This window comes from Bufo bufo, chromosome 4, assembly GCF_905171765.1.
Source record: "Bufo bufo chromosome 4, aBufBuf1.1, whole genome shotgun sequence".
Classification (NCBI taxonomy): domain Eukaryota; kingdom Metazoa; phylum Chordata; class Amphibia; order Anura; family Bufonidae; genus Bufo; species Bufo bufo.
In genome coordinates this window covers 211,186,493-211,211,753 of record NC_053392.1, presented here as the reverse complement: position 1 = coordinate 211,211,753, position 25,261 = coordinate 211,186,493, and the positions used below count along the sequence as shown (strand labels likewise).

Genomic DNA, 25,261 nt, shown 5'->3' with positions numbered 1-25,261 from the left:
TTTATGTAGAGGCATCTAACTCTCAAAAAAGGAGAGAAAGTTTGAATGTGGAGTAACAAAAAACGTGAAATTGCAAACATTTTCTGGTAAATATTTTAGTGTGAACTTTAATACTAGTATTACATGATCTAAAATGGCACTGAGGTAAATCTATGATAGGTCTGCAACAATGTCAATCACCAGAAAACATGGTCATAACTCAGGACTCCCATGGTGAACCACACAAGCCAATGGTTGGGGACCACTGTTCTAGAACATCCATATGTCCTTATAGGACATATGGAAAGGAGTTATTGAGTAAACTCAATTAAAGTTGATGTTTGATACACTCTACACACTTCAGATATCATAATATGACTTTGGCTGGTGCTGCAAGGTGATCTTGGCCCTGACACTTGTTGTGCAGTCAAGGATCTCTGTGTAGCAGTGAAGCCATAGAAAATAATGCGATCACTGCTGTGACTGTAACCCAGAATTGCTAAATATAATCCAACCTTGCGCTGCTATGATATTGCGGTCACTGTTGAAGCAACTTCAAGTTGCACTGCAGCCATTTATTTCTACAATTTTCCATGCCAAGATCATCAAGTAGCCCCAGCCTTGTAGAAGATGCGTTGTGCTTTCATTTTTAATTAGCATACCTATTGCATCTATATACAATATAGCTACTGAAAATGCTCTTGAATTTTTAGACATATCTAGTGACCTTTTTTGGCATCCTCCGGTTCTGAACTTTATGTACGGTAGCTTTTGTACATGTTTTTTTGTTGTTGTTGTTTTTTAGTCTATGGTTTAACTGCAAATCTTAGCTAACTTGAAGCTGCTCCTAGAATTAAGAAAGATGACCAGTGAAGCAACTTGATGACCTTTTTCCAGAAGTAAACATCAACTGTGCAGGTCATTGTCTATATCCAGTAAATTGCATATGCGACCAAATAACAAGAACAATTCAGTAAAAAAACAATCCTAAAAAATCTATTCTTCATTTACAGCACTTTCACCTCATTTATTCTTGCATATTATACAATCAAAAGGAAGTAGGTGACTTCTGATGGAAAAATCAATATTCTTAAAAAAACATATTCTTGGTTTAAAAAGCACACAGTATGTTAAGAATATAAATGACTGAAGTCAGGGGTTAGCACATGTTTATTGAATTTTAGTTGAAAAATAACAGTACATGATAAGAAATGTACTGATGTGGTGGTTACAAAACAAAACATGAAACATAAAAAAAACAAATGCTGAGGCATTCAACTATATAAGACTGCCGGAGATAGCTGAGTCCTGTCGGAGTAGCAGAGTGCATGCAAGCCCTCCATTCACTCTGGGGACTATGGCTCCTCATTCTTTTGATTGATGGAGATCCCAACAATCAGATTCCAACTGATTGGATACTTATACCCAATCCTATGGATAGGTTTTATGGTGGGACAACCCCTTTAAATGTTGTATAGTAGGTATAAAATTATACAATGACAGTTCAAATACTGGATGGCAGTCAATACTGGATGGCAATTATGGTGGACCAGACCTTATTATTATAACTCCTGGCTGAAATTCCTAAATACTTTATATAAATTATGTGCCATAAAACTTGTATTCATGCTCCAAAAAGCCCAAAGAAATATAAAGGAAATCAATTTGGTTGCGATTGTATTAAGGGTTGATGTAACTTGAGGGTATTTACATCCAAATCAGGTGAACGGTGCAGGAATTACAACAATTTGCATATGTGCCTCCCACTTGTTAAGGGACCAAATGTAATGGGACAGAATAATAATCATAAATCAAACTTTCACTTTTTAATACTTGGTTGCAAATCCTTTGCAGTCAATTACAGCCTGAAGTCTGGAACGCATAGACATCACCAGACGCTGGGTTTCATCCCTGGTGATGCTCTGCCAGGCCTCTACTGCAACTGTCTCCAGTTCCTTTTTTTTTTTTTTTCCGTTCATATATTTTATTTGACAGAGTAATTTTGGTAAATAAAATATATCTGCAAACAAGAGTTCACCTTTCAACAACCAAAGCGTTATGCATATGCAATGTCCTGCTGAGAAAGACATAGGCACAAGAAACACAGGATGTGTATTGAAAGACCAGAGAAAAACTATGGATTTAGGCCACAGGTTTACAGGTGCTTAATACTCCCATAATGTAGAGGAATCAATTGACTCTGCATTGGCTTTAAGAACACCAGCATGGTCTCCCTTCAGATAGAGGCCATTCACCTTGATTGCAATCTTGTTCTGGTCAAAGAACTCAAAAAAGAAATCTACCCGAGATGGGCTACTGCTAGTAACAGAAGTATCATTTCCCACGGTCCAGTATTTTTGTGTGGAATCTTTAAGGTTGTATGCCCCATCATTAAATTCCAGTTGAAAAACATCATAAATTGATCGGTTACAATCTAGGGTACCAGTCATTTTACGACACCCAATGAATCCATGTTCTCCTCGAAGGACAATTAGAGGACGGTTAATGAGTTTCATCAAGAATTGTTCAGATTCAGGAGAATCCACAGATGCAGCCAGCTGTCCATTTTTCTTGGCAATGACAAACTTTCCATTTGCTGCCTTCAAAGTAATCCGCCGATCACACCAATCAATGCTAAAGTAACAATTGTCATTCAAAGTTGAAGCAGTTGCTTGGATTCCACCATTACTTGACAATGTCCAGTATTTCCCAGTATGAGTCCAAAAGGCACACTTCTTTGTGTCCGTATTGATTTCCAGTTGGAATGTCTCTTGATCGCTCTCTTCATCTTGGTTCGCAGATAGATCAATCCCTGGGGGTGCATGGCCAGATGAACAGCCCATTTCTCGGCTGATGATATAGAGGGCGAGAAGCAGCTGATTCGGTCTTCCGAACGGCCTAGGTATCGGCCGTACACCTCAGACTGCAGCACCCAACGGCCATCACCCTGTGCGCTTACTAGGAAGCGGCACTCCGAGTCGGGGGCTTCGGTCTTGCCGGATACGCGTCCGTCCTTGTCCGCGGAGAGGTATCGGCCTAAGTGGCTCCGCAGCAGCACTGCCTCTTCACCCACGGGTTCCAGCAGCCACACTTGTTTCTTCTTAAGGCTGGAAGCTGAGGCGTTAATCTAGACGCTGGGTTTCATCCCTGGTGATGCTCTGCCAGGCCTCTACTGCAACTGTCTCCAGTTCCTGCTTGTTCTTGGGGCATTTTCCCTTCAGTTTTGTCTTCAGCAAGTCAAATGCATGCTCAATCGGATTCAGGTCAGGGGATTGACTCGGCTATTGCAGAACATTCGACTTCTTTCCCTTAAAAAACTCTTTGGTTGCTTTTGCAGTATGCTTTGGGTCATTGTCCATCTGCTCTGTGAAGCGATGTCGAATGAGTTCTGAAGCATTTGGCTGAATATGAGCAGATAATATTGCCCGAAACACTTCAGAATTCATCCTGCTGCTTTTGTCAGCAGTCACATCATCAATAAATACAAGAGAACCATTTCCATTGGCAGCCATACATGCCCACGCCATGACACTACCATCACCATGCTTCACTGATGAGGTGGTATGCTTAGAATCATGAGCAGTTCCTTTCCTTCTCCATACTCTTCTCTTCCCATCACTCTGGTACAAGTTGATCTTAGTCTCATCTGTCCATAAGATGTTGTTCCAGAACTATGTTGGCTTTTTTAGATGTCATTTGGCAAACTCTAATCTGGCCTTCCTGTTTTTGAGGCTCGTGGTGAACCCTCTGTATTCACTCTGGTGAAGTCTTCTCTTGATTGTTGACTTTGACACACAAACACCTACCTCTTGGAGAGTGTTCTTGATCTGGCCAACTATTGTGAAGGGTGTTTTCTTCACCAGGGAAAGAATTCTTCGGTCATCCACCACAGTTGTTTTCCGTGGTCTTCTGGGTCTTTTGGTGTTGCTGAGCTCACCGGTGCGTTCCTTCTTTTTAAGAATGTTCCAAACAGTTGTTTTGGCCATGCCTAATGTTTTTGCTTTCTCTGTGATGGGTTTAATTTGTTTTTTTTTCAGCCTAATGATGGCTTGCTTCACTGATAGTGACAGCTCTTTGGATCTCATCTTGAGAGTTGACAGCAACAGATTCCAAATGCAAATAGCACACTTGAAATGAACTCTGGACCTATTATCTGCTCATTGTAATTGGGATAATGAGGAAATTACACACACCTGGCCATGGAACAGCTGAGAAGACAATTGTCCCATTACTTTTTGTCCCTTAACAAGTGGGAGGCACATATGCAAACTGTTGTAATTCCTGCACCGTTCACCTGATTTGGATGTAAATACCCTCAAATTAAAGCTGGCAGTCTGCAAGCAAAGCATATCTTGTTCGTTTCATTTCAGATCCATTGTGGTGGTTTATAGAGCCAAAAATTTTAGAATTGTGTCCATGTCCCAATATTTATGGACCTGACTGTATGTGCCAAATTTGGTGTCTGACGGTTCAGGCTTTTGGATGCCTATAAAGGACAGACAAAAAGACAGACAAACAGACATTAATTATATATATGTACAGTCGTGGCCAAAAGTTTTGAGAATTACATAAATATTGGAAATTGAAAAAGTTGCTGCTTAAGTTTTTATAATAGCAATTTGCATATACTCCAGAATGTTACGAAGAGTTATAAGATGAATTGCATAGTCCTTCTTTGCCATGAAAATTAACTTAATCCCCAAAAAACTTTTCCACTGCATTCCATTGCTGTCATTAAAGGACCTGCTGAGATCATTTCAGTAATCGTCTTGTTAACTCAGGTGAGAATGTTGACGAGCACAAGGCTGGAGATCATTATGTCAGGCTGATTGGGTTAAAATGGCAGACTTGACATGCTAAAAGGAGGGTGATGCTTGAAATCATTGTTCTTCCATTGTTAACCATGGTGACCTGCAAAGAAACGCGTGCAGCCATCATTGCGTTGCATAAAAATGGCTTCACAGGCAAGGATATTGTGGCTACTAAGATTGCACCTCAATCAACAATTTATAGGATCATCAAGAACTTCAAGGAAAGAGGTTTAATTCTTGTTAAGAAGGCTTCAGGGCGTCCAAGAAAGTCCAGCAAGCGCCAGGATCGTCTCCTAAAGAGGATTCAGCTGCGGGATCGGAGTGCCACCAGTGCAGAGCTGGCTCAGGAATGGCAGCAGGCAGGTGTGAGCGCATCTTCACGCACAGTGAGGCGAAGACTTTTGGAAGATGGCCTGGTGTCAAGAAGGGCAGCAAAGAAGCCACTTCTCTCCAAAAAAAACATCAGGGACAGATTGATCTTCTGCAGAAAGTTTGGTGAATGGACTGCTGAGGACTGGGGCAAAGTCATATTCTCCGATGAAGCCTCTTTCCGATTGTTTGGGGCATCTGGAAAAAGGCTTGTCTGGAGAAGAAAAGGTGAGCGCTACCATCAGTCCTGTGTCATGCCAACAGTAAAGCATCCTGAGACCATTCATGTGTGGGGTTGCTTCTCATCCAAGGGAGTGGGCTCACTCACAATTTTTCCCAAAAACACATGAATAAAGAATGGTACCAAAACACCCACCAACAGCAACTTCTTCCAACAATCCAACAACAGTTTGGTGAAGAACAATGCATTTTCCAGCACGATGGAGCACCGTGCCATAAGGCAAAAGTGATAACTAAGTGGCTCGGTGACCAAAACGTTGACATTTTGGGTCCATGGCCTGGAAACTCCCCAGATCTTAATCCCATTGAGAACTTGTAGTCAATCCTCAAGAGGCGGGTGGACAAACAAAAACCCACTAATTCTGACAAACTCCAAGAAGTGATTATGAAAGAATGGGTTGCTATCAGTCAGGAATTGGCCCAGAAGTTGATTGAGAGCATGCCCAGTCGAATTGCAGAGGTCCTGAAAAAGAAGGGCCAACACTGCAAATACTGACTCTTTGCATAAATGTCATGTAATTGTCGATGAAAGCCTTTGAAACGTATGAAATGCGTGTAATTATATTTCACTACATCACAGAAACAACTGAAACAAAGATCTAAAAGCAGTTTAGCATCAAACTTTGTGAAAACTAATATTTGTGTAATTCTCAAAACTTTTGGCCATGACTGTATGTATATATATATATATATATATATATATTGTATACAGTACACAGTATACATCAACCCTAAATACAATCGCAACCAAATTGATTTCCTTTATATTTCTTTGGGCTTTTTGGAGCATGAATACAAGTTTTATGGCACATAATTTATATAAAGTATTTAGGAATTTCAGCCAGGAGTTATAATAATAAGGTCTGGTCCACCATAATTGCCATCCAGTATTGACTGCCATCCAGTATTTGAACTGTCATATTATAATATTATACCTACTATACAACATTTAAAGGGGTTGTCCCACCATAAAACCTATTCATGGGATTGGGTATAAGTATCCAATCAGTTGGAGTCTGATTGTTGGGATCTCCATCAATCAAAAGAATGAGGCGCCATTAAATGAGGAGTAACATTAAATAAATAATAGAAATATCAACTATTATTTGAAGAGTGATGTGACAAATAACCAGAGAGGTCTGGAAGAAAAAGAAACCAACTTAGAAAAGCTTCATCTCTAATAGGCTCACCTGAGATTGTCAACTGGCATGAACAGACTGTCACTTGAAGCTGTGAAATGTTCATACACTATTGTAGTCTACCAGGAAATGTATAATTCATGAGCTTTGGCAAGGTTTGAGTCGGTTTTCCATCGGTCAGCAAATTTCTGATAAGCTATAGGGAATCCCCAAATCACAGAGGCGAAAAGCTGAAAATATCTGTCTATTATGCTAAAACAAAATCAAGTTTTTCCTTTTTTTTTTTGTTGATCATTTATGTATGCTGTAAATTACCACTTAGATACAACTTACTATTTCATTGAGTTAAAGAAAATCTATTGCCAAGAAATTTTAGATATACTCCTTAATATTAAAATGCAACACCAAGAAGGACAAGCCATAAGGTTATGCAAATCGAGGAAGTAGCTAGTGCTGCAAATTTTCAAGCACCTAGCATTAATTTGATACATGTGGAAGAGCATAAAAGGCAGATTGAAAGCAATGTTTTCAAAGGGAGCTTAGTTTTATAATATTTTATGTGAGGGGAAGCAGTGATGTAGCGGTATGTGGAGGGAATTTATAAATCTATTTTTGAAAGCTGTCTACTGTAAATACATTGTGAATAGGGATGAGTGAATCGATATCGGATGAAACATCTGAAGTCAATTCGCATAAAACTTCGTTCCAATACTCTATGGAGCAGGAGCTCCATACAGTATTAGAATGTATTGGCTCTGATGAGCCGAAGTTATTACTTTGCAAAGTCTTGTGAGACTTCACATAATAAGTTCATAAATTAATTTGTACTGTAAAAAAACATTTCCCGAACCACTTGGAACCGAACCCGAATTCGGGAAAAGTTTTTTTACAGTACAAATTCATTTATGAAGTTATTATGTGAAGTCTCGCGAGACTTCGTGAAGTAATAACTTCGGCTCATCGGAGCCAATACATTCTAATACTGTATGGAGCTCCTGCTCCGTACAGTATTAGAACAAACTTTTATGCGAATCGACCTCGGATTTTGTTATCTGAAGTCGATTCACTCATCCCAATTCACAATGTATTTACAGTAGACAGCGTTCAAAAATAGATTTATAAATTCCCTCCACATACCGCTACATCGCTGCTTCCCCTCACATAAAATATTATAAAACTGAGCTCCCTTTAGTGGCGACTGCATGAAAATGCAGTGTTTCCATGCTGTGAATAGAGATGTCCCGAACTATTCGCTGGCGAACAGTTCCCGGCGGACATAGCTTGTTCGCGTTCGCCGCGGCGGGCGAACATATGCGATGTTCGGTCCGCCCCCTATACATCATCATTGAGCAAACTTTGACCCTGTACCTCACAGTCAGCAGACACATTCCAGCCAATCAGCATACCTTCCCTCCCAGACCCTCCCACCTCCTATCAAAAAGCAAGGACAGCATCCATCTTAGATTCATTCTGAAGCTGCAGTGTCACAAATTTGACTAAGTTGTAATCGCAATGCGATTAATACAGATTTTATTAATCGCATTGCAAATTCAACTTAGAGCTGGGTTCCTAATCGTTCTATTGCTAGAATATAACGAAGATTAAGAATATAGTGCTATATTCGTTATATTCGGCAATTCTAGCAATACAACCATTAGGAACTCAGATCTAAGTTGTAATCGCAATGCGATTAATACAGGTTATATCGCATTGCGAATTCAACTTAGAGCTGGGTTCCTAATGATTGTATTGCTAGAATATAACGAAGATTGAGAATATAGTGCTATATTCGTTATATTCGTCAATTCTAGCAATACAACCATTAGGAACTTAGCTCTAAGTTGAATTCGCAATGCGATTAATGCAGGTTATATTAATCGCATTGTGAATTCAACTTACCACACTCTGCGTCAACTACGTAATTTTCCATGGGAGTTTTGCCATGGATCCCCCTCCGGCATGCCACAGTCCAGGTGTTAGTCCCCTTGAAACAACTTTTCCATCACTATTGTGGCCAGAAAGAGTCCCTGTGGGTTTTAAAATTTGCCTGTCTATTGAAGTCTATGGCGGTTCGCCCGTTCGCGAACATTTGCGGAAGTTCGCGTTCGCCGTTCACAAAGGGAAAATTTTATGTTCGCGACATCTCTAGCTGTGAACAGGAGGAGGAGTTCAGAACCAGACCTCCCTTCCCCGGGGGTCTGTTAGCAATCACATGGTCTGTCTTCAGGGAAGGTGTGCCAATGCATTTGACCCTATTGTGGTGGCAATACCTCCTAACTGAACTGTTGAACTTTAATGTTACTGTTGCTAGAACATGCTGGCATTGCTATTGCATTAAGATTTTATTCATGCTATTGTAACTCCTAGCGCTTAGGAGTGCCCTGTTCTGCAACTTGCACCAATGTTCATATGCTACTGTATGTTGTGATGATATGTAAATTACCATGCAATATGCCTTTAAGCTGCTATGAAATGCCTGTGAATGGTAGAAATAAGTAAACTTGTGTGAGTGAGGCACCAAGTTACTATGGAGAGCATGATGTATAGTTATAATTTCATGGGTGGACCATGACAGCATGCTGACATTCTGGGGGAGTCCTCATGATTAGTAGCACGCAAGGTATGGAGGCGTGAACTTCTACCACTGGAGACCAATCCAGCATTTATTCATATGATAACTAGCAAAGGTGATAAGGGTACAAACCACAGGAATTAGCTCGGGCTTCTAAAGCCAAATGCTGCACAGGAGTTGAGGGTAGAGTGGAGGGGTAGAAAGAAGACTAGTCTGTGAATTCTGGAAGCAGCCAAGACCGGTGTAAGGGACAGGCCTGTAACAAAAAAAAGCCAGTCTACAGCCTGTGAGCAACCCTGTGTGATAGACCGTGCAATACTGTGTGTTACGTGGAAGGACACACTGGGCCTCATTTAGACTGTCATAGTTCTCCATAGCAACCAATCGGATCTCACGTTTCATTCCCTTAAGGGCTCTGAAAAAATAGTGATGGCAGTGCCGCCTTTGCATTGTAATCATGGGATTTCTGCGCCAATATCATCCACTTTATCCTCATCCTCTACTATAGGTGTTCAGAGTGGTCCTCCTCCATACCACCTATGCAAAGCATGGCATTGTCACGTGGTTCTGCACCTGGCCAGCCTGGGTGAACAGAGTCATATCGGGGAGGAATTGCTCCATGCCATCAACCAAGAAATAGAATCTTGGATGACTCCTCGCAACTGTAGATAGGGTCAATGATCACTCACGGGAAGAACATTCTGTCTACATGTGCGTCAGAGAGGGCTGACCCATGTGCCCTGCATGGCTCACATCGTCATTCTGGTTGTCATCCGATTCCTGAAGTCTTCCACCCAACTGCAAGACGTCTTAAATGTCAAGGAAACTGCATGCACTTCAGCCACTCTTACTATGCAAAACACACCCTCCTTGACTTGCAAAGGCAGAATGGTGTTCCGCTGCATCGCCTCATATGCAATGTTTCCACACATTGTAACTCCTCGCTCCACATGTTGGACCAACTGTATGAGCAGAGGAAACCCGCAACCAAATTTTTGGTGATGCAGACGGAAAGGACTACTACCCGGTGTAACTTCGAAGTTAGACAGTGGCAGCTAATGCGCGACACCTGTCGTTTGCTCAGGCCCTTTCAGGAGGCCACTTTTTTTGTCAGTCACCAGGACTACGGGATGAATGATGTCATTCCTGTCACGGCTGAGGATGGGGAAAACCCTCAGCCGTGCGATGCCAGAAGATGGATGGTCGATGCAAGGCCAGGACAGGAATCAGGGAGCAGATCACCTCCTATCAATCCCTAATTCTGACCCTGTCTCCTAGCCATATGAGCCGACCCTGATGGTGGGAGGGCTCATACTCCGGAACCTAATATTCCTACTCGCCCTCAGGGTGGCCCTGGACTAGGAGAAGGGTAAGACTACCTGTTCCTCCAGGATACGGACGAACAGGAGTCTCACTGGCCAAGCAATAAAGAAAGGGGAAACATAAACAGACATATGGCAATGGCAGGTAAGTGAAACAAGAACCACACCTACCTGCCACAGACACACAGCCTGGAACCCATGTGCAAGTGCTGCTGTCCACAACAACACAAGGGACACAGCACACACCACACATCACACGGGAACCCAGGAAACCATAAGCTGCAATAAATAAAGAGACCAAACACACACCTTCATAACACCATGTAACATAGGCTATGACCACAAGGGTGGCCCCCACTGGCAGATGGTATATCACAGGAGGATGACTCCAGCTAGCCATGGCTGAAGTACCCCCCAGACTACTGATCTAAACTGAGGCTTTATAGCCCATGTAGCCACACCCACACACAGACACACCCAGTGCACACATACTTGGAAGAAAGTTAACCCTTCCAACACAAGGCAAGGGAAGACGGCCACTTAAAGGGGAAGTACACACAAACACAGACTTCACCTGTTGCCGCGGGCAACTGCATGCGTGGCAACCATGTCCTGGGGATCAGCCAGAAGGCCGAGACACTGCCACCACATGCATACAACACCAAACGTAGTCACGGGCAATCAAGTGAAGGAAAATATCACTAAGCACACCATAGGCCGTGACAATTCCTCTCCTTCACGTCCTGAAGCGGATGCTGATAAATCTGACTGTTAAGGGGACAGAAGATGTGGTGCCTACATGCCATGGCCACCTATGCAAGCATAACTGGCACAGGAGGAGGATGAGGACTAGGAGGAAAACATAAACACCCAGGAATTCTATACACAATTAGGTGGTTTATCTGTCCATGCGACAAGAGAGGAGCAGGAGGAGCATGAGGAGCTAGAGGTTCATGACAAAGACAATGCAGATAACCCTGACAGACCGTGGCAGGATGCAGTGGAGATTAAGGCAGGGAATCCCTCTGAGTCTCTTGCGCAAATGGCCAGATGCATGTTGAGTTGATTGAAAACTCAACTGCTATAAAGACATCCTTTGTAGTTGATTGGTCGCTGCCTATGTGCACCATCGTCCATCCTCACGAAGGTCTAACAAGGGGAACCCTCCGAGCTCACACTCCACTACCATGGCTGCTGGCGGGGGGTGGGGGCAGAGGAAGCACCAGCTCCATCAGCAGCAACTTAAGTCTTGAGCCTCTAATGAGGAGTTTTCTTCAGAAACCACCCAGCAGCAGGACATGCAGCAGAACCTGAACCAGCAGATGGCATACTTGAACTCTACTCTGTCACCCCAGATCCAAGAGCCTCTGGACTACTGGGCAGCCAAACTTGAATTGTGGCTTCAACTGGCCAAGTTTGCCCTGGGCAAGCTTTCCTGCCCGGAAAGTAGCGGGTGGCATAGTTACCCCAAAGAGATGTTGAGAGCAGTGATGGACGAACATCGGCCAGGACATTTCACGAATGCGCGTTCGCGATCAGATGTTCGTGAACTGTGCGTTCGCGGCGGGCCCCATTTACTTTAATGGCAGGCGAACCTGAAAAACCTTCAGGTCATATTTGCAGCCACTAAATACTTAATAGAAGTGCACAAATAGTCCCACAACATGGACAGTGACATACCAGAGGTGGATAAATGGCAAAAATTCCCACAAAAAATATGTATTTTAAGCAGGGGCCATTTTTATGCATCTTAAAGGGAAACTCTCAAAAATGTGCCCTGCAGGAGTCTAGAAAATTTTTATTTTAGGCCATGGGAGTACGGGCCCCAAAAGTTAGGCATTCACCTGACAGAAAAGAACAAGTGATTATGTGGCTGGAGGTACAGCCAGGTCCATAAATATTGGGACATCAACACAATTCTAACATTTTTGGCTCTATACACCACCACAATGCATTTGAAATGAAACGAACAAGATGTGCTTTAACTGCAGACTGTCAGCTTTAATTTGAGGGTATTTACATCCAAATCAGGTGAATGGTGTAGGAATTACAACAGTTTTCATATGTGCCTCCCACTTGTTAAGGGACCGAAAGTAATGGGACAATCGGCTTCTCAGCTGTTCCATGGCTAGGTGTGTGTTATTCCCTCATTATCCCAATTACAATGAGCAGATAAAAGGTCCAGAGTTCATTTCAAGTGTGCTATTTGCATTTGGAATCTGTTGCTGTCAACTCTCAAGATGAGATCCAAAGAGCTGTCACTATCAGTGAAGCAAGCCATCATTAGGCTGAAAAAAACAAACAAACCCATCAGAGAGACAGCAAAAACATTAGGCGTGGACAAAACAAGTGTTTGGAACATTCTTAACCACTTCCCATCTGGGCCCTTTGCCCCCTTCCTGACCAGGCCAAATTTTGCAAAACTGACATATCTCACTTTATGTGGTAATAACTTTGGAACACCTTTATTTATCCAAGTCATTCAGAGATTGTTTTCTCGTGACACATTGTACTTCATGATAGTCATAAATTTGAGTCAAAATATTTCACCTTTATTTATGAAAAAATCCCAAATTTACCCAAAAATTTGAAAAATTCGCAATTTTCTAAATTTCAATTTCTCTGCTTTCAAAACAGAAAGTGATACCTCATAAAATAGTTATTATTTAACATTTCCCATATGTCTACTTTATGTTGGCATCATTTTGGAAATGTCATTTTATTTTTTTAGGACGTTAGAAGGCTTAGAAGTTAAGAAGCAATTCTTCAAATTTGTAAGAAAATTGCCAAAACCCACTTTATAAGGACCAGTTCAGGTCTGAAGTCACTTTGTGGGGCCTACATAGTGGATACCCCCATAAATGACCCCATTGTAGAAACTACACCCCTCAAGGTATTCAAAACCGATTTTACAAACTTTGTTAACCCTTTAGGCATTCCACAAGAATTAAAGAAAAATGGAGATCAAATTTTTAAATTTCACTTTTTTGGCAGATTTTCCATTTTAATCAATTTTTTTCTTTAACACATCGATGGTTAACAGCCAAACAAAACTCAATATTTATTACCCAGATTCTGCGGTTTACAGAAACACCCCACATGTGGTCGTAAACTGCTGTATGGGCACACGGCAGGGCGCAGAAGGAAAGGAACTCCACATGGTTTTTAGATGCCATGTCCCATTTGAAGCCCCCTGATGCACCCTTACAGTAGAAACTCCCAAGAAGTGACCCCATTTTGGAAACTAGGGGATAAGGTGCCAGTTTTATTAGTACTATTTTTGGGTACATATGATTTTTTGATCATTCATTATAACACTTTATGGGGCAAGGTGACCAAAAAATTGGTTGTTTTAGCACAGTTTCTATTTATTTATTTTTACAGCGTTCACCTGAGGGGTTCAGTCAAGTGACATTTTTATAGAGCAGATTGTTACGGACGTGGCGATACCTAATATGTATACTTTTTCTCATTTATTAAAGTTTTACACAATAATAGCATTTTTGAAACAAAAAAATTGTTTTAATGTGTCCATGTTCTGAGAGCTATAGTTTTTTTATTTTTTGAGAGATTTTCTTATGTAGGGGCTCATTTTTTGCGGGATGAGGTGACGGTTTTATTGGTACTATTTTGTGGGACATACGCGTTTTTGATCACTTGGTGTTGCACCTTTTGTGATGCAAGGTGACAAAAATTGCTTGTTTTGACACAGTTTTTTTTTTTTTTTTTTTACGGTGTTCACCCGAGGGGTTAGGTCATGTGATATTTTTATAGAGCTGGTTTTTACGGACGCGGAAATACCTAATATGTATACTTTTTTTTATTTGTTTCACTTTAACACAATAATAGCATTTTTGAAACCAAAAAAATTATGTTTTAGTGTCTCCATGTTCTAAGAGCTATAGTTTTTTTATTTTTTGAGAGATTTTCTTATGTAGGGGCTCATTTTTTGCGGGATGAGGTGACGGTTTTATTGGTACCATTTTGTGGGACATACGCGTTTTTGATCACTTGGTGTTGCACCTTTTGTGATGCAAGGTGACAAAAATTGCTTGTTTTGACACAGTTTTTTTTATTTATTTTTTACGGTGTTCACCCGAGGGGTTAGGTCATGTGATATTTTTATAGAGCTGGTTTTTACGGACGCGGCAATACTAAATATGTCTATTTTATTTTATTTTTTCTATTTTTTTTTTTTTTTTTATTCCTTACTTGGGATTTTTTTTTTTTTTACATGTGAACCTTTTTTTTATTTTATTTTTTCAACACTTTATTTTATTTTTATTTTATTTTACACTTTTCGTCCCCCATAAGGTCATACAAGACCTCTGGGGGACATTTACTTCACTTTTTTTTTTTTTTTTCACTGTTGATTTCTCCTGTAACTGGGGCTGACATAGTAGCCCCAGTTACAGGACAAATGCACCCCTAGAGAGGCTGTACAGCAGCAATCCTGCGCTGTACAGCCTCAGAGCAGGGCTGATCGAGGTCTCTTAGAGACCTCACACAGCTCCTGCACTCTCCGGTCACGGCGGTCACATGACCGCCGGGCCGGAACAGGAAGCGCACAGCGCTTCCTTCTCTGCAGACACAGCGCTCGGTGAGCGCTGTGTCTGCAGCGATCGTGAAGGCAGGGACACCTGGGCACTGTCCCTGCCTTGTCTTAGGGTTGCCCTGCTGTCACTGACAGCGGGCAACCCTATCAGCAGCTGCACGATTAGCGTGCAGCTGCTATTTCTGACAGGACGTTTTAAAACGTGCTGTCAGAAATAGACGTCCACCCATAGGACGTTTATATCCTATGGGCGGACGTGAGGCGGTTAAAAAGAAGGAACGCACAGGTGAACTCAGCAACACCAAAAGACCCGGAAGACCACGGAAAACAACTGTGGTGGATGACCGAAGAATTCTTTCTCTGGTGAAGAAAACACCCTTCACAACAGTTGGCCACATCAAGAACACTCTCCAGGAGGTAGGTGTATGTGTGTCAAAGTCAACAATCAAGAGAAGACTTCACCAGAGTGAATACAGAGGGTTCACCACAAGATGTAAACCATTGGTAAACCTCAAAAACAGGGAGGCCAGATTAGAGTTTGCCAAATGACATCTAAAAAAGCCTTCACAGTTCTGGAACAACATCCTATGGACAGATGAGACCAAGATCAACTTGTACCAGAGTGATGTGAAGAGAAGAGTATGGAGAAGGAAAGGAACTGCTCATGATCCTAAGCATACCACCTCATCAGTGAAGCATGGTGGTGGTAGTGTCATGGCGTGGGCATGTATGGCTGCCAGTGGAACTGGTTTTCTTTTATTTATTGATTATGCGACTGCTGACAAAAGCAGCAGGATGAATTCTGAAGTGTTTTGGGCAATATTATCTGCTCATATTCAGCCAAATGCTTCAGAACTCATTGGACGGCGCTTCACAGTGCAGATGGACAATGACTAGAGTTGAGCGAACACCTGGATGTTCGGGTTCGAGAAGCTCGGCCGAACTTCCCGGAAATGTTTGGGTTAGGGATCCGAACCCGACCCGAACTTCGTCCCGAACCCGAACCCCATTGAAGTCAATGGGGACCCAAACTTTTCGGCACTAAAAAGGCTGTAAAACAGCCCAGGAAAGAGCTAGAGGGCTGCAAAAGGCAGCAACATGTAGGTAAATCCCCTGCAAACAAATGTGGATAGGGAAATGAATTAAAATAAAAATAAAAAAAATAAAAATGAACCAATATCAATTGGACAGAGGTCCCATAGCAGAGAATCTGGCTTCACGTCAGCAGAGAATCAGTCTCTTCATGCCATAGCAAAGAATCTGGCTTCATGTCAGCAGAGAATCAGTCTTCATGTCATAGCAGAGAATCAGGCTTCACGTCACCCACCACTGGAACAGGCCACTGTCACACATTTAGGCCCCGACACCCAGGCAGAGGAGAGAGGTCCCGTAACAGAGAATCTGGCCTTATGTCAGCACAGAATCAGTCTTCATGTCATAGCAGAGAATCAGGCTTCACGTCACCCACCACTGGAACAGGCCACTGTCACATATTTAGGCCCAGGCACCCAGGCAGAGGAGAGAGGTCCCGTAACAGAGAATCTGGCCTTATGTCAGCACAGAATCTGTCTTCATGTCATAGCAGAGAATCAGGCTTCACGTCACCCACCACTGGAACAGGCCACTGTCACATATTTAGGCCCCGGCACCCAGACAGAGGAGAGAGGTCCCGTAACAGAGAATCTGGCCTTATGTCAGCGCAGAATCAGTCTTCATGTCATAGCAGAGAATCAGGCTTCACGTCACCCACCACTGGAACAGGCCACTGTCACACATTTAGGCCCCGGCACCCAGGCAGAGGAGAGGTTCATTCAACTTTGGGTTGCCCCGCAATATAATGGTAAAATGAAAATAAAAATAGTATTGAATAAGGAAGTGCCCTAGAGTAGAATATTATATTGTTAAGGGGAGGTAGTTAATATCTAATCTGCACAAGGGATGGACAGGTCCTGTGGGATCCATGCCTGGTTCATTTTTATGAACGTCAGCTTGTCCACATTGGCTGTAGACAGGCGGCTGCGTTTGTCTGTAATGACGCCCCCTGCCGTGCTGAATACACGTTCAGACAAAACACTGGCCGCTGGGCAGGCCAGCACCTCCAAGGCATAAAAGGCTAGCTCTGGCCACGTGGACAATTTGGAGACCCAGAAGTTGAATGGGGCCGAACCATCAGTCAGTACGTGGAGGGGTGTGCACAGGTACTGTTCCACCATGTTAGTGAAATGTTGCCTCCTGCTAACACTTTCCGTATCAGGTGGTGGTGCAGTTAGCTGTGGCGTGGTGACAAAACTTTTCCACATCTCTGCCATGCTAACCCTGCCCTCAGAGGAGCTGGCCGTGACACAGCTGCGTTGGCGACCTCTTGCTCCTCCTCTGCCTTCGCCTTGGGCTTCCACTGGTTCCCCTGTGACATTTGGGAATGCTCTCAGTAGCGCGTCTACCAACGTGCGCTTGTACTCGCGCATCTTCCTATCATGCTCCAGTGTAGTAAGTAAGGTGGGCAGATTGTCTTTGTACCGGGGATCCAGCAGGGTGGCAACCCAGTAGTCCGCACACGTTAAAATGTGGGCAACTCTGCTGTCGTTGCGCAGGCACTGCAGCATGTAGTCGCTCATGTGTGCCAGGCTGCCCAGAGGTAAGGACAAGCTGTCCTCTGTGGGAGGCGTATCGTCATCGTCCTGTGTTTCCCCCCAGCCACGCACCAGTGATGGGCCCGAGCTGCTTTGGGTGCCACCCCGCTGTGAACATGCTTCATCCTCATCCTCCTCCACCTCCTCCTCATCCTCGTCCTCCTCGTCCTCCAGTAGTGGGCCCTGTCTGGCCACATTTGTACCTGGCCTCTGGTGTTGCAAAAAACCTCCCTCTGAGTCACTTCGAAGAGACTGGCCTGAAAGTGCTAAAAATGACCCCTCTTCCTCCTCTTCCTCCTGGGCCACCTCCTCTTCCATCATCGCCCTAAGTGTTTTCTCAAGGAGACATAGAAGTGGTATTGTAACGCTGATAACGGCGTCATCGCCACTGGCCATGTTGGTGGAGTACTTGAAACAGCGCAACAGGGCACACAGGTCTCGCATGGAGGCCCAGTCATTGGTGGTGAATTGGGTCTGATCCGCAGTGCGACTGACCCGTGCGTGCTGCAGCTGAAACTCCACTATGGCCTGCTGCTGCTCGCACAGTCTGTCCAGCATATGCAAGGTGGAGTTCCACCTGGTGGGCACGTCGCATATAAGGCGGTGAGCGGGAAGGCCGAAGTTACGCTGTAGCGCAGACAGGCGAGCAGCGGCAGGGTGTGAACGCCGGAAGCGCGAACAGACGGCCCGCACTTTATGCAGCAGCTCTGACATGTCGGGGTAGTTGCGAATGAACTTCTGCACCAGCAAATTCAGCACATGCGCCAGGCAAGGGATGTGCGTCAAACCGGCTAGTCCCAGAGCTGCAACGAGATTTCGCCCATTATCGCACACCACCAGGCCGGGCTTGAGGCTCACCGGCAGCAACCACTCGTCGGTCTGTTGTTCTATACCCCCCCACAACTCCTGTGCGGTGTGGGGCCTGTCCCCCAAACATATGAGTTTCAGAACGGCCTGCTGACGTTTACCCCGGGCTGCTGAAGTTGGTGGTGAAGGTGTGTGGCTGACTGGATGAGCAGGTGGAAGAAGAGGAGGAGGAAGCTGAGTAGGAGGAGGAGGAGACAGGAGGCAAAGAATGTTGCCCTGCGATCCTTGGCGGCGGAAGGACGTGCGCCAAACAGCTCTCCGCCTGGGGCCCAGCCGCCACTACATTTACCCAGTGTGCAGTTAGGGAGATATAGCGTCCCTGGCCGTGCTTACTGGTCCACGTATCTGTGGTTAGGTGTACCTTGCCACAGATGGCGTTGCGCAGTGCACACTTGATTTTATCGGACACTTGTTTGTGCAGGGAAGGCACGGCTCTCTTGGAGAAGTAGTGGCGGCTGGGAACAACATACTGTGGGACAGCAAGCGACATGAGCTGTTTGAAGCTGTGTGTGTCCACCAGCCTAAATGACAGCATTTCATAGGCCAGTAGTTTAGAAATGCTGGCATTCAGGGCCAGGGATCGAGGGTGGCTAGGTGGGAATTTACGCTTTCTCTCAAATGTTTGTGAGATGGAGAGCTGAACGCTGCCGTGTGACATGGTTGAGATGCTTGGTGACGCAGGTGGTGGTGTTGGTGGTACATCCCATGTTTGCTGGGAGGCAGGTGCCAACGTTCCTCCAGAGGCGGAGGAAGAGGCCGAGGCGGCGGCAGCAGCAGAAGAGGCCGAGGCGGCGGCAGCAGTTGAAGAGGTAGCAGGGGGAGCCTGAGTGAGTTCCTTGTTTTTAAGGTGTTTACTCCACTGCAGTTCATGCTTTGCTTGCAGGTGCCTGGTCATGCAGGTTGTGCTAAGGTTCAGAACATTAATGCCTCGCTTCAGGCTCTGATGGCACAGCGTGCAAACCACTCGGGTCTTGTCGTCAGCACATTGTTTGAAGAAGTGCCATGCCAGGGAACTCCTTGAAGCTGCCTTTGGGGTGCTCGGTCCCAGATGGCGGCGGTCAGTAGCAGGCGGAGTCTCTTGGCGGCGGGTGTTCTGATTTTGCCCACTGCTCCCTCTTTTGCTACGCTGTTGGCTCGGTCTCCCCACTGCCTCTTCCTCCGAACTGTGAAAGTCAGTGGCACGACCTTCATTCCATGTGGGGTCTAGGACCTCATCGTCCCCTGCATCGTCTTCCACCCAGTCTTGATCCCTGACCTCCTGTTCAGTCTGCACACTGCAGAAAGACGCAGCAGTTGACACCTGTGTTTCGTCATCATCAGAGACGTGCTGAGGTGGTATTCCCATGTCCTCATCATCAGGAAAAATAAGTGGTTGTGCGTTAGTGCATTCTATCTCTTCCACCCCTGGGGAAGTGCTAGGTGGATGCCCTTGGGAAACCCTGGCAGCAGAGTCTTTAAACAGCATAAGAGACTGCTGCATAACTTGAGGCTCAGACAGTTTTCCTGATATGCATGGGGGTGATGTGACAGACCGATGGGCTTGGTTTTCATGCGCCATCTGTGCGCTTTCTGCAGAAGACTGGGTGGGAGATAATGTGAACGTGCTGGATCCACTGTCGGCCACCCAATTGACTAATGCCTGCACCTGCTCAGGCCTTACCATCCTTAGAACGGCATTGGGCCCCACCAAATGTCGCTGTAAATTCTGCTGGCTACTGGGACCTGAGGTAGTTGGTTCACTAGGACGTGTGGCTGTGGCAGAACGGCCACGTCCTCTCCCAGCACCAGAGGGTCCACTAACACCACCACGACCATGTCTACGTCCGCGTCCGTGTCCCTTATTAGATGTTTTCCTCATTGTTCCCGTTCACCACAATTTTGAGAATGGCAAATTTGGGAATAGTTTTTCAACCCAGAACAAAAAGTGTGCTTTTACGGTCACTACAAATAACTTGACCAGCTAAAACAGTACAGATTTGGTTGAATAGAAATGTGAAGCCTGTTTTTTTTTGCGCTGTGTGACAGGTATAGGTTTAATCACAGAATTAGACTTGTATCTGCACGGTAGCGTGTGTGTTAGGTTTTTCTGAATGACACTATCAGCACCTTCAATGTAAGATATCCTTTTTGGGATAGATTTCAAGTAGGCCTCATATAGCAGAAACTACAGGGAGTGCAGAATTATTAGGCAAGTTGTATTTTTGAGGATTAATTTTATTATTGAACAACAACCATGTTCTCAATGAACCCAAAAAACTCATTAATATCAAAGCTGAATATTTTTGGAAGTAGTTTTTAGTTTGTTTTTAGTTTTAGCTATTTTAGGGGGATATCTGTGTGTGCAGGTGACTATTACTGTGCATAATTATTAGGCAACTTAACAAAAAACAAATATATACCCATTTCAATTATTTATTTTTACCAGTGAAACCAATATAACATCTCAACATTCACAAATATACATGTCTGACATTCAAAAACAAAACAAAAACAAATCAGTAACCAATATAGCCACCTTTCTTTGCAAGGACACTCAAAAGCCTGCCATCCATGGATTCTGTCAGTGTTTTGATCTGTTCACCATCAACATTGCGTGCAGCAGCAACCACAGCCTCCCAGACACTGTTCAGAGAGGTGTACTGTTTTCCCTCCTTGTAAATCTCACATTTGATGATGGACCACAGGTTCTCAATGGGGTTCAGATCAGGTGAACAAGGAGGCCATGTCATTAGATTTTCTTCTTTTATACCCTTTCTTGCCAGCCACGCTGTGGAGTACTTGGACGCGTGTGATGGAGCATTGTCCTGCATGAAAATCATGTTTTTCTTGAAGGATGCAGACTTCTTCCTGTACCACTGCTTGAAGAAGGTGTCTTCCAGAAACTGGCAGTAGGACTGGGAGTTGAGCTTGACTCCATCCTCAACCCGAAAAGGCCCCACAAGCTCATCTTTGATGATACCAGCCCAAACCAGTACTCCACCTCCACCTTGCTGGCGTCTGAGTCGGACTGGAGCTCTCTGCCCTTTACCAATCCAGCCACGGGCCCATCCATCTGGCCCATCAAGACTCACTCTCATTTCATCAGTCCATAAAACCTTAGAAAAATCAGTCTTGAGATATTTCTTGGCCCAGTCTTGACGTTTCAGCTTGTGTGTCTTGTTCAGTGGTGGTCGTCTTTCAGCCTTTCTTACCTTGGCCATGTCTCTGAGTATTGCACACCTTGTGCTTTTGGGCACTCCAGTGATGTTGCAGCTCTGAAATATGGCCAAACTGGTGGCATCTTGGCAGCTGCACGCTTGACTTTTCTCAGTTCATGGGCAGTTATTTTGCGCCTTGGTTTTTCCACACGCTTCTTGCGACCCTGTTGACTATTTTGAATGAAACGCTTGATTGTTCGATGATCACGCTTCAGAAGCTTTGCAATTTTAAGAGTGCTGCATCCCTCTGCAAGATATCTCACTATTTTTGACTTTTCTGAGGCTGTCAAGTCCTTCTTTTGACCCATTTTGCCAAAGGAAAGGAAGTTGCCTAATAATTATGCACACCTTATATAGGGTGTTGATGTCATTAGACCACACCCCTTCTCATTACAGAGATGCACATCACCTAATATGCCTAATTGGTAGTAGGCTTTCGAGCCTATACAGCTTGGAGTAAGACAACATGCATAAAGAGGATGATGTGGTCAAAATACTCATTTGCCTAATAATTCTGCACGCAGTGTAGTTATTTTGACAATGGCAAATTTGGGAATAGTTTTTCACCCCAGAACAAAAAGTGTGCTTTTACGGTCACTACAAATAACTTGACCAGCTAAAACAGTACAGATTTGGTTGAATAGAAATGTGAGGCCTGTTTTTTTTTGCGCTGTGTGACAGGTATAGGTTTAATCACAGAATTAGACTTGTATCTGCACGGTAGCGTGTGTGTTAGGTTTTTCTGAATGACACTATCAGCACCTTCAATGTAAGATATCCTTTTTGGGATAGATTCCAAGTAGGCCTGATATAGCAGAAACTAGTTATTTTGAGAATGGCAAATTAGTGAATAGTTTTTCAACCCAGAACAAAAAGTGTGCTTTTACGGTCACTACAAATAACTTGACCAGCTAAAACAGTACTGATTTGGTTGAATAGAAATGTCAGGTCTATTTTTTAGGCGCTGGGTGACAGGCTCAACTTGCCCCTGATGTAGTATATGGCCAAAAAATAACCACACTATTGATGGTTAAATGCACTTGGGTGACACAGGCTCAGCCTGCACCAGATGTAGTATATGGCCAAAAAATAACCAGACTGTTGATGGTTAAATGCACTTCGGTGACACAGGCTCAGCCTGCAGCTGATGTAGTATATGGCCAAAAAATAACCAGACTGTTGATGGTTAAATGCACTTCGGTGACACAGGCTCAGCCTGCAGCTGATGTAGGATATAGCAAAAAATAACCACACTATTGATGGTTAAATACACTTGGTGATAGCTTGTGCTGGCGCACCACAAGCCACAAAATGGCCGCCGATCACCCCAGAAAAAAGTGATCTAAAAACGCTCTGGGCAGCCTCAAAAAAGTGAGCAAGTCGATATTAGCACTTCAATGATCCACAGCTGCAGATCGATCACAGAATGAAGTCTTTTGGAGGAGTTAATCTGCCTAATCTCGCCCTAACGTCGCAGCAGCAACCTCTCCCTATGCTTGAATCAGCAGATTGACGTGCAGCGCTATGTGACCCAAGCTTATATAGAGGCTGGGTCACATGCTGCACTGGCCAATCACAGCCATGCCAATAGTAGGCAAGGCTGTGATGGCCTCTTGGGGCAAGTAGTATGACGCTTGTTGATTGGCTGCTTTGCAGCCTTTCAAAAAGCGCCAAGAAAGCGCCGAACACCGAACCCGAACCCGGACTTTTACGAAAATGTTCGGGTCCGTGTCACGGACACCCCAAAATTCGGTACGAACCCGAACTATACAGTTCGGGTTCGCTCATCCCTAACAATGACCCAAAGCATACTGCAAAAGCAACCAAGGAGTTTTTTAAGGGAAAGAAGTCGAATGTTATGTAATGGCCAAGTCAATCACCTGACCTGAATCCGATTGAGCATGCATTTCACTTGCTGAAGACAAAACTGAAGGGAAAATGCCCTAAGAACAAGCAGGAACTGAAGACAGTTGCAGTAGAGGCCTGGCAGAGCATCACCAGGGATGAAACCCAGCGTCTGGTGATGTCTATGCGTTCCAGACTTCAGACTGTAATTGACTGCAAAGGATTTGCAACCAAGTATTAAAAAGTTTGATTTATGATTATTATTCTGTCCCATTACTTTTGGTTCCACAAGTGGGAGGCACATATTCAAACTGTTGTAATTCCTACACCGTTCACCTGATTTGGATGTAAATACCCTCAAATTAAAGCTGACAGTCTGCAGTTAAAGCACATCTTGTTCGTTTCATTTCAAATCCATTGAGGTGTATAGAGCCAAAAATCTTAGAATTGTGTCGATGTCCCAATATTTATGGACCTGACTGTATATTAGACGGTCAGTACTGTTGATTGAGCATGCTCGGCCGAACACCAGTTCGGCTCGAGCATCTCGATGCTGGTATTCGGCCGAATAGCGCATGTGCTTGAGCACAATGCTCGATTCTCCTCCCCGCACGTGTCTTGGCTGCTACGCAGCCAATAAACGTGCAGGTAAGTACTGCCCTCACTGTAATGCCGTAGCCATGTTGGTTACTGGCATTACAGTGATTGGCTGGCTGGAACGGTGTTTGATTGGCTTGCTGGCTGGTGTGTGACGCGTGTTCGGCTCAGTCTTAGTCAGGGAGAGCTTTGCTGAGGAAGGGACAGACAGTGTGTGTTATGCAAATATTTTTAGTAGAAATACTTTTCAGAGACCCAAAAGTCCTTTTAAGGACTATTGTTGTGTGTGGCAGCAATATCTATTTTTAGCGCATCCCGCGCTAAATAGCGTGCAATAGTTAGTCCACTGCAGACAGCGACATTAGCTATGCCACATCTCCTGTGTAAAGTGTGCGCATCCCAAAAATATCTGTGACATCCAGTGTTCTTTTTAAGTAGATGGTGTCCACTGCGGACAGTGACATTAGCTGCGCCACATCTCCAGTGTAAAGTGTGCGAATCCCAAAAATGTCTGTGACATCCAGTGTCCTGTGTCTGCTGCGGACAGTGACATTAGCTGCGCCACATCTCCCGTGCCAAGTGTGCGCGTAAAAAAAGATCTGTGACATCCAGTGTCCTTTTTCCGTAGACGGTGTCCACTGCGGGCAGTGACATTTGCTGCGCCACATCTCCAGGGTAAAGTGTGCGCATCCAAAAAATATCTGACATACAGTGTACTTTTTCAATAGACAGTGTCTGCTTCTGACAGTGACATTACCAGTGCCACATCTGTAGTGTAATGTGTGCGCTGAAAAAATGTATCTGTGACATCCAGTGTACTTTTTCTATAGACGGTGTCCACTGCAGACAGTGACATTACCAGCGCCACATCTGCAGTGTAAAATGTACGCTGACAATATTTATCTGTGACATCCGGTGTACTTTTTCAATAGACGGTGTCGGCTTCTTACAGTGACATAACCAGTGCCACATCTGCAGTGTAACGTGTGCTCTGAAAACATTTATCTGTGACATACAGTGTACTTTTTTTGTAGACGCTGCGGACATTAACGGTGGTACCTCTCCTGTAGAACGTTTCCTCATCCCAAATACCTATGACATTCCCTGTAATTTTTTATTAGCCGTTGGTGACAGCATT

At 44.2% G+C, this 25,261-nt stretch overlaps 1 protein-coding gene across 1 annotated transcript in view; it reads right to left on the bottom strand.

The window, feature by feature from the left end:
- Nucleotides 1-1,958: 1,958 nt before the first annotated feature.
- The window catches only part of LOC120999111 (fascin-like), a 125,368-nt gene continuing 102,065 nt past the window's right edge, over nt 1,959-25,261 (bottom strand). Inside the window, exons 2-3 of the mRNA XM_040429981.1 lie at nt 2,816-3,106; nt 1,959-2,774 (exon numbers count right to left, since the gene is read on the bottom strand). Of these exons, the coding sequence (XP_040285915.1) occupies nt 2,145-2,774; nt 2,816-3,106 (921 nt within the window). The 3' untranslated portion in view covers nt 1,959-2,144. The remainder of the gene's footprint in view (nt 2,775-2,815; nt 3,107-25,261) is intronic.